The sequence below is a fragment of the Merops nubicus genome, unplaced genomic scaffold, assembly GCF_000691845.1.
Source record: "Merops nubicus isolate BGI_N331 unplaced genomic scaffold, ASM69184v1 scaffold43589, whole genome shotgun sequence".
Lineage (NCBI taxonomy): Eukaryota > Metazoa > Chordata > Aves > Coraciiformes > Meropidae > Merops > Merops nubicus.
The window spans coordinates 5,639-16,409 of NW_008633850.1; the positions used below are offsets into that span (position 1 = coordinate 5,639).

The 10,771-nt window shown below is 41.7% G+C and overlaps 1 protein-coding gene across 1 annotated transcript; it reads right to left on the reverse strand.

Annotated features, from left to right (window-relative positions):
* Window positions 1-1,726: 1,726 nt before the first annotated feature.
* Window positions 1,727-6,224, reverse strand: LOC103780696 (protein lin-7 homolog C; the record flags this gene model as incomplete). The annotated part of the gene is made up of 4 exons (XM_008948384.1): window positions 1,727-1,932; window positions 4,382-4,591; window positions 4,935-5,006; window positions 6,106-6,224. Coding segments are annotated over 4 exons (557 nt in total), but the record flags the coding sequence as incomplete, so codon positions are not given.
* Window positions 6,225-10,771: the final 4,547 nt, after the last annotated feature.

Here is a 10,771-nt window from a genome sequence, read left to right on the forward strand (position 1 = left end):
GAGGCATGACAATTAAGATGAATATTTCTTTTAAACAGCAGAAAGTCAGGGAAATATCTGGAGTTCGTTTGCACTGCATTAATAGATCTTGTTTCTGAATATAAAAATACATCTAAAGAGTCAATCCAGAACTGTAAACACAATTAGATTTTTCCCCTTCACCGCTTTAAAATTAGTACAAAATAATATGTTACAGGAATGATTGTTGCAAATTTGTAAATGTCAGCTATTACAAAATCATTATATGAGAACACCAACTGTAAATTATTTACAGGTGAGGTAATACAATTTCCAGAGAAACGAATTGCAATTTAGCAGAAGTGTAAAAATAATGTACTCACCAAAACATTATAAAACCTGGTATTATCAGCTACACAGTAGATCATGATTAGGTTTTGTAGTTGATATACAACATATTCTTAAGAAAAGTGCCAAAATACTGCTACATAAGAATCTTCTTTTCCAAAATCATCCAGCAAAACCCCAGATTCTAAGTTAAGTAATACCAAAAGAAAATAGGAAGAAAAGGGATGCCAATAGTACAAGTGTGTCCTATTAAATGCCTTTGAAAAAACCTGTAAATTCACTTTCATGCTTAAAGGTCTGACATGAAAGACACTTATTTTAAAAAAATCAATAGAAATACCAACACCTATGCTCTTTGAGGGTATCTTAGGCCATTTTAAAAGTACACATTCCTCTTATTAAACCGTGAAACACATGGAGGATGAAAACATTCTAACAATGGCTGAACTGCCAAGGGTTGCTGTGACCAGTGGCACAAAGTCCTGCTGGATGCCACCACCAATGCCCTCCGGGGCTGTACTGGGGCCATACTGGTTCATGTTTTCACTAACACCACGGGTGACAGGACAGTGCACACTCCCAGCGAGTCGCTCAAAAGGACTCAGCAGGCTGGAGCAACGGGCAAACAAGAATCCCCAGGTTCAGCAAATGGAAGTGTAACATCCTGCACGTGGGGAGGAAGAGACCCATGCACCAGCAGAGGCTGGGGGGCTGACCAGCCACACAACAGCCTTGTGGAGAATGATACCAAGCTGCCCGTGGCCCGCCCAAGGCCCAGCAGTCTCCCAGGGGGCGTTAGGAAGCGCTGCCAGGGAGCTGAGTGAGGTGATTCCCCCCCTCTGCTCAGTCCTGGTGAGACACAACTCATGTGCTGGGTCCAGTTCTGGGCTCCCAAGCTCAACACAGGCATGAGCATACAAGAGCTAGTCCAGTGAAGGGCCACAAAGGTCATTAAGGGACTGAAGGACCTGACAAGACAAGGAGAAGCTGGGAGAACTGGGATTGTCTAGCCTGGAGAAAAGAAGGCTCAGGGGTGATCTTACCTTAACATGTATAAATGCCTGATAGGAGTAAAAAAAGAAGCAGACTCTTCTCAGTAGCATCCAGTGACTGGACAAGAGGCAATGGGCACAAAAGGAAGTACAGGAAGCTCCATTTAAACACAAGAATGGAGCTTCATAGTGTGAGGGGGACCAAAACACTAGAACAGGTTGCCCAGAGATCTTCTGGAGTCTCCATCCTTGGAGATGCTGCTTAAACCTCAGCTTGTCACAGTCCTGAGCAACCTGCTCTAGCTAACCCTCCTCCGAGCAGGTTTGGACTAGATGTTCTCCAGAGTCCCAAAAACCTCAGTCATTCTATGAAAAGGACAGGGGCTTTTGTAGCCCAGGCATTGGATCAACTGAGTCACAAAGCAAACTATAAAATGGAAATGGTATATATTTTCTCTTTAAACTCTTGCATACAGTGTTAATTCTGCTGCCTGCGTTTTGCCGATCTCATTTTTTCAAATCTTGACTCCATTTCTTCCAGGACCTTTGGTGTGTACCGCACAACTAATTTCACCTTCCCTTGAGCTGCCTTCAGCAGTTCTACTGCTTTTTCATGGTGCTCACCTTCAACACTCTGCAAAGAGAAGCCATGAAGTACACTATTAGTAAAGACACACTGAAAGCAGATTTTTTCATCTTTTGTACAATTTCTGTGTAATCAAATATTGACGTATTCTAGTCTGAAGACTGCACAAGGACACCACCCAAGTTCAGAATTTATTCTTCAGCAAATCAGTAAGAAGTGATGATAAATATACTAACTAGTATTGACAAAAAAAGTAGCTCGGTTTATTCTGAACAATTACATTCTGTATTTACATACAGCAAGTGAAATAAGGATAACATGAAGCTATTATGAAATTACACTTAAAAATCAACAACTTCAGGAGGACGCTCATTTAAAATTCAGGATTGTCTCTCTTCTCTTGGCATGCATTTCAAATTCAGTAATCACCCTCAGTTTGCCTATGAAGCTGCCACAGGTAACTGCAAGAGCTCCTTTCTTGATGTTATCCTGTGTCACAACACTGCAAACCAGTGCACACCGGGCACCTGCAACAGAGCAGCCAAGGTGCAGTGCTTTATCTTAGTGCTCCACCTGTCCCCCATTAAACACACAGTACCTAAGTTAATTTCCTCTAAACTCATTAAAACCAGCCTAATCCTGCTCAGTAAGAACAAAATAAAACACTTTCCTACAACAACTCTCAGAATTTATTAAGTTTATATTAGATTAATCCTATTTTAAGGAAGAGTTTTCAACAACTGCACCCAAATACACATTCCTGGACAGCATACATTTTATCAGCAAAACTTATTTCTCTCAAACTGATTAAACACAATGATGGGACTCCCCCAAGCCTACCTCCCACTGGTGCTATTAGAAGCTAGAAGGCAGGTGATGTAACTGTTGATTGGAGGGTTTCCCCATTACTATAAAGTTACTTACAGAAAGAAAGACAACAGTTAAAAAAACCCAAGTTATTTCTCTTCTGTCAGACTCAGACAACACATACATTTGAATGTTTTCATTTTTGTTACTCAAGTGGATGTGTAGGCTCTTCTGTTTCAAAATGGTAATGAAAGGTTTGTGGAGTTCTATGTGTTGTCACATCTAAACACCTCAAATTCTGAAGTACACCCAAAAGTCTCCCGGCTGAAAAAAAAACCCCAAACCTTGTTTTAAGATACATTCACTGCAGCCTTGGCAGCAGCAATTTTTTAAAATGAAATTATTAAATTAGCAATTAAAATTACAAGAAAATGCCTGTCATATGTATTAAGATAACAAGATTCCATCTGTGAGGATCAGAAGGTGACTCTCACTGTACTCCTGCAATGGCTGTAATTGTTTATACATGTGCATGCAGGCACACGCAGTCATTGTTAGCTGTACTGCCTGATGGTCAGCTCCAGGCCTGGGTGGAGTGGGGGATTTGTTTTCTTTAGGAGGGCCTGAGGGTGAGGAAGGTGTCACCTGAAGACAGCTCTGTAGCTGTCCCTCAATGCTTCACAGTAACAGGCTGGCTAAGCCAAGGACAGCTGTGTCACTAGAGGCACGATTTCTCCTGTGCCTCCTGAGGAGGACAGTGGGACTCCCAGGTAACAGCTGGGAGGCAAGTATGTCAGAGATCAGTGCTAGCAGGGGCTTCCCAGAGTACAGACACCCAGGAAGTCTCTAGTCCTTTTGTGTGGCAAAAATAAACCCACTCAGGTTAAACAGCACAGGCTTAACTTCAATCCTCAGTCTCAGCATACAGCTGGGTTTGCAGATAGAATTCACCTTTTCATTGTTACAAGCTAGTGTTCTGCAAATAAAAGCAGAGGTTTGAGATGTCTACATGCATTTGACTGTCAAAGCCTGGCCACAGCCTCCTCTTTCCAGCCACCCTGTGGTTTGCTTTCTGTACTGTAACTCTTCAGAAAAGGATACTTATTAAAAGTAGTCACAACAATACTTTAGATAAACCTTAAAATATGCTATAAAGCCTGTTTTTGAAGCTCAGTGCACTTAAGTGGAAGGAAAAACACCACCACACAACTGAAGATACCACCACCTTGTAGCTCCATCTTATTACAGCTTTCATTATGCAGCAGCATTTTTACTGGGACAACGAGAACCTGGTCACCCTAACACAACGTAGTATAATTAACTACTTACCTTACGAGGTGCAGCAAACTACACTAACTAAAATCTGCATCATGAAATTTGGATGGAAGAGGAAGCCGTAATGGCAGCTACATTTTCACAAAACATTTTGACTAAATTTACATAACTCCTCAGAATCTGAAATGCTGACACAAATAGCACAGGCCCCAGCTGAGACAGATAAAGCATAATCCTGGAGCTCTCGACACACACGGCTGCATAACAACCTAAGCAAGTCGTTCCTGCAAGGACAAAAGGAAACTGTTTTGCCCAAGTCAGCAGAGGAGCTGGAGCCTGTGCCATGTGTATTCTCTGCATGCCCCCACGTGGAAACATGCAGTTACTGCTACAGAAAGCAAAAACCAACTCCTACCACTCCGTTCACGGACAGCAGCTGGTCTCCACGTTTCAGGCCTCCGTGCCTATCAGCTATGCCACCAGGGATGATTCGAGAGATATATATGGGAGAATTTTGTTCTTTGCCTCCCATAATGTTGAATCCAAGACCTTCTTCTGTTTTGGGCAGCTCAACCACTCTGGGATGGGAATGACCTTCACTAGCAGCAAATGCAGCTACAGTGGCCTGCAAAAAATGAGATTTTCCCACTCAGGACTTTCCTACTAAGAAATTAAATATAGATCCCTTAGCTAGACACAGTGAGCAGGCTGAAGAAGTATTTTTAACTCAAAGTACTTAAATATTAAGAGAAATGAGATTAACTCCCTAGATGAAGAATTTAGAACTCCATGAATTAAAATGAAAGAATATTAAAAATAACAAGTCCTTTGTTACACCTTTTAATAACCCATGAGGCTTATCCATTTTATCAGACATCTAGATAATATCTTTCTGTATTTTAAATCATCTTCTTCTGCTTCTGAAGTAACAAACCACTATTTTAGACAAGTGAGAGTTTGGCTTTTACCTTTGCTGTTGCATTAGCTCTAACTTCTGGGCTACTGCTGATATCCACAGTTTCATAGACGTGCTCATACACCTTTAGAGACAAAACAGTTTAAGCAGGGGAAAAATAGATATTTTTCTGCTCAGAGAATATAATAAAAATATCAGGTACAACTCTAAAATGTGTAAATTCAAAAGTACACAACTCTAACAAGTTCTTCCCTGATTTCCTACAAGCTGTCAAACAACAATCTGCCATGCTATAAAGAAACAACTCTCTCAGCACCTTTATCACTCAGTTAATCTATGCACAGCTACATCTCAGCCTAAATCTTCCCTCCTCCCACAGCATCCAGACCTCACCATGACTCCAGAAATGCTTATAGCTAGTCTTAGCACACCTGACTGGAGACATGGGTGACTACCCTTCTTCACTGATTCAAGCTGGAACTCTTCAATAAGGACACATGCAAACTCACATAAGAACAGCTCTTCAAAGCTCCCCCAACAACTCAGCCTTCCTCCAACCCCCCCCCATTTTCCTTCAACAGACTATCTGAAGAAAAACAACAAAACCAGATGCAGCAGAAGAGGTGCTTACACTGAGAGCCAGCTACATCCTCACAGATACCTGCCAACTGTTTGGACTTGCCAAGCAATAAACACACTGTCCTTGACAGGATGAAAGCATTCAGATGGCACCTGTGGCCCCACACAGAGCTTTTAATTCCTTCCAGGTGTTACTGTCAGTGGCAGCACCAACAGCCGTAGCAGGGTTTACTCAATCACCTAAAAATCTCCAAGAGTATCTGGAATGAAGATGAGGTGGTGCAAAGCTCCCCCTCAGCGTGAAGTGCAAGGTAACATGGAATTGGCTTAAAAGAAACAGAGGCAATGGGCACTTTGTCCATTCTTACATTCCAAGAGGATGACAGCCAGCCAGCTGCCAGGAAAGACAGACCTCAAAATAACCCCCAAAAGGTGACTTGTTCCTGAGCCATTATTTAATAAACCTATGATATCCCAAATTATTATCTTTTGAACTTTTAAAATTAAGTCTTGTGCTATTAAGCTCTGTAAATAAAATTCAGGTTTTAGAATGAACCAAATCAGATGATTGCACTGAGCACAAGAAGGAAAAAGTAAAGCCTATGTTTTTAACTCAAGGGAACTGCTTACATCAAGTAACTCACCTCCCTTACAGCATTACAGAATTCACTCTGAAGGACCCTCTGCAGTGCCTGTAGCTTTTGTGGTGGCACCTCTCCACTTCTCTGCAATTTTTCCAGCAACTCAATTGCTCTGCAGATGTCTGCAGAAAAATGAAACACAAGTAATGAAGAATGCCTGAGGAAATTCAAGGTTTGGTTTTTTTTCCAGGTTAAGTTAATGCAGCAGTCTGTGTGCATGTGCGTGCACCTGAATACACCTTAAAACCATGTATAAATTTAATTTCTCCCATAAAACTGCAAATCTACAAAATACTACAATAAACCAGTGTGCTTTCAGACTATTTGTAAGTGAACCACAGGAGCCCAACCCTGTGAAGTACTGCCACATGTATATTAAAAAGACAACTTGATTTTTCCTTGAAGGTTAAACCAGGCTGAAATATTTAATTTGATATACACACTACCAACATTTCAGATGCATAACTTCATGATTTATCTACTTTATAGATATATCATTAAAAACAACTAGAATATTGTCAAGTATGCTGTCTAACATTCCTTTTATCATGAAAACATCAGTTCAACAAGAATATATTCAATACCTTCCCTACAGCAGAGTCTGTTTTTTCCACCCACCAAAGTGCTTAGAGAAACAACCACAATCCTTTTGATATTCTCAGGTGAGAAAGAACATATCTGGAGTCTAGAATCCTCAACCACAAACATCTTTGTTTCAGTACTTGGAAAAATTGTTCCTAAGAATTCATGTTGTCCATATCCTCATAAATGCAAATGGGGCTTTGTGAAGGATTTGAGTCCAGACAGGCATTAAACGTTATGTGACATGCTCCCAGCAGCTCCACAAGAGCAGAATCCATTCATACCCCTCACTGGCAGGTCCAAAGTGTGACATTAGTGATGACTCTGAATCACACAAGTCTTTGAACAGAAGTAGAACAGTGTCAGAAAAGCAGAGAGAAAGGATTACCTTCATTAGCACACAGGGAAAGCAGCAGTTGTTCATCTACTAGAGAAGTAAGGCACAGATTATTTTAGAAAAAGATGAAGTCTGGGACACTGCTATATCCTGTCCTGAATGCATTACTTCTTTCTGTAATGAACCTTTAGGACACCATTTCTCACATGAATGCATGTCTGCTCAACAGCATCAGGTCACTGCAGGAGATGTGCAGTAGCCACCAACTTCTCCCAAAGGCCAAGGTTGAGAAGAGAGAATTTACATAACAGGATGAAAAGACTGTGTTCTGAGATGAAGGTGAGGAGCAGTGGTGAGAGACAACGCTCCACAATCTGTCCACTCCCATCCACTGTCAGTCAGACACGTCTTACTGATTCCACAGTGGTGCAGTCCACTGACACTGAACCTACTGGAGGCCCACAGGCTGGGCACAAATCCTTCATGAAGAACATCCACCTGCCATCAGGACAGCCACAAGACACAAACTATTTCAGATGAGAGTTAAGGTTTCCACGTGCCATGAGAACTATGTCTTCTGTATTTCATTTAACATACAAAATAGTTGGTGAAATTAGGCTATGGATGTGATTAATTATTAATCTTCCAATCATTTTCTGACAGAAAATCACCAAGATTCTTAGTAAATCTTGAGTTCAACAACAGAAGTACAAATTATCTTAATTTCATGAAGTCCTGCTGAACAGCTTTAAGTAGAATACTCAACAAATAGCAACAAAAAAATGCTGTTGCTATTTGGAAGCAACTCTCCATATATTAATGAAAAAAAAAAAGTAGCAAATATGTAAATGACAATACAGGTCTCAAATCCTTGCAGGTGTTTGCAGACACAAGGCTGTGTCATGTAGACAAGAAGTGCAGTTCTGCATGGCCATTCCTGAGTCCATGGTCTGCAAACCACGTTAAGCTGTGAGGTGTACCAACCTGTTACCTGACCACTTCATTAGGATGCTGCAAGAAATGTTAAAGGGTTACAAAAAAACAATCTACTGATCCAAAGAGGTGCAGCAGAAACGAAGACTCCAGAACTCTGATTGCTAATTTTTTTTTTTTTTTTTTTTAACCCCTGTGTTTCATCAATCCACTAGATACATTTCCTACCTGGATCTCATAACAGATGAAAGGTTTAACTACAGAGCATTTCATAACCTAAGGTGAAACTGGCTAGTTTGGGAACCAGCTGTGTCTTTCATAAAGCACAGACTAAGAACACAATCACCTTGTCAAAAAGTGACTGGGATACATTGAACTGGATTCCTTTTAGATAAAACTAAAGCAGAAGATGCACTTGAATAAAAAAAAGGCTTTCAGATCAAAGGATCAAGCTGCAGTAAAGTGAAAACCCAAAGCAGCCAAACCCAGCACGGAAGCTGGGTCCTCAGCACTCCACACATCTTTTCTCACACTGGAACTCCTGCTCAGGTAAATACAGGCAACAGATCTCTTTACCAGGACACTTTTTCCCCAGCCATGTTTTGTTTTCCCTTGGTGACAGGACTCCACTGTCTCAGTCAGAAAGGGAAGCGTGTGTAGCTTTCTGCTGCTGAACTGCATGAGGCACCACGAGCCAAGAGCTGCAGATGCAATCTCTCCCAGCAACACTGCTCTGGAGAGGAACTAGTCTGGCTGGGGAAAAGTGCCAAAACCCACCTTTCACTGTCAAGAAGAGATCATGAGCTGCTCTGCTGGTTTAATTTGCTCCACCCTGCTTTGGCTATCACCCACTGAGAGGTGACTTCCTCACAACACTAACACACCAGCTTAGGCAGCTGTTCAGCACCAGAGATTGAGAGGAACACTACAGAACTGTTTCAGGGATGGATTTCAGTGATGGATACAAGGATCAATGTAGAAGTAACTCCAGAGACAGATGATTAACAAACCCATAAAAGTTATTGTTAAATGGAATCTACACATGGCTAAAAAACAATTTTCTTTTAACCTTTTCATCCTTTCTGCATCAGTTGCCTGTTTTTCACAAATCATATATTTATTGTGAAGAACAGGTTAGTAGGTTGAAGCCCTGAAAAAAACAAGATCCACTTAAACTGAAAGAACGTAGAAGAAATCTGGGAAGACACCACTGCTCTGAGCATCCTGCAAACACAACCCAGAAGGAAGAAAAATGCAGTTCCCTCACAGGTAACGGCTGATTAACCACCTCTGCTGCTTGTGCTAAAACAGTCTGGATTCCTAAGGTGTAGCCAGAGTCCCCAAACATCCCACCCAAACCAAAAGAACACCCTGGAATCGTTATATGCTGCTCCACCCCTGCCTTCCAGCCAGCCTGGGTGGTGGTGTCTGCAGGGCAGCTTGGAGGAGAGAACAGACAGGGAGAATCTTCCATAGCCCTGATGGCAAGCCCATGGAGACCATTTTAATTCAGCTCACTTTCTACACTCTTCTCTCTCTTCTTATGCTATAGGCCAAGAACATCAGTGAAGTTCACTTTCAAGCTGATGACAATTCATCACCAGGTTACCTGCGGTTAACTCCACACAATTAACAGAGGTTATTTATTTCTGCAGATGAAGCTCTTGCTTTTGTAGGTCCATTATACTACACTTCCTTTTTCTTCTGTTTCTTGCAAAGACCGATATGCCAGAAAACTAAAAAGCTCCTTTGTCCTGCTGCTCCCTAAGGAGATTTGTTTGTTTTCATGGACAGAGCATAACAGCTGGGTAATGAGGTGGAGAAGGATCCTGCCTGAGGTTTAACTCCACAGATCTACCAAGAGCAACTAATCCAGTGCCAAATCAGCTGCCCTAATTAAGAAGCTTTGGAGCAGGGAGGGCAGATGAGCTGTGAGCTGGAAGCAAAGTCCTTACGTCAGTCACCGTTTGAAGCTTCCTCTCACTCAGTACAAGTGGTTCACTTGTGGAAGGGGAAGGAGGGCTAGGCAAAAAGAACAACTGAGTTCCATGGCAGATAATCTGTGATAGTACCTGACACAATAAACAGCATGTTACCCAACTGCAAAAAGGCTCCTAGCACTGTGAGCAAAGGTGGTGCTCCCAACAGGAATGGCATTGGGAACAGTTGGTTTATCCAACCACCTACACTCCACTTAACTGCTTCCCTTTTCAGAAGCAAGATTTCTCATTCTCAGTATTTTTTTCTCATTTAAACTCCGTTTTCCAACCCCTATTTTCCTAAACAGACACTAATTAACAAATCAGACATACTGTTGTACAAGCATGTGTTCACTGGGCTATGGTAGATCTTGCACAGTTCTGAAGAACGACCCTGAAGCAAGTTCATCATTGGTTCTTAGAAGGCTTGAATAAGAGACACACATGTACTACAGAGAAAATACCAAGAAAATAGGGTTTGTATTTTTCTGTTTTCCTAGTAATTCTAGTTAAATGCATGTGCAGCATTGACAATACAAATACAAACTAGAAAATCGGGATGAAAAAATCAACATGAGAAGGTAACAGAACTGAGCAGCACCATGAACAAGTGCAAAGGGATGCAAGCACCAACAATCTTCCATAAAACCAAGTAAATTATTATCGCTAAGGCACAGCATAACACATTGGACTTAAAGCTAAGAGTCCAGGCATTCAAGAGCAGGTTTTCCCAGGAGAGGAAGAGAAACCAGAAGTAAGCAGGTTGGGCGCAGAGCCCGAAGAAGCGCTGACAGCTACAGAAGCTCTGGGGCGAGCGCAGCCACGGGAACCCGGCCCG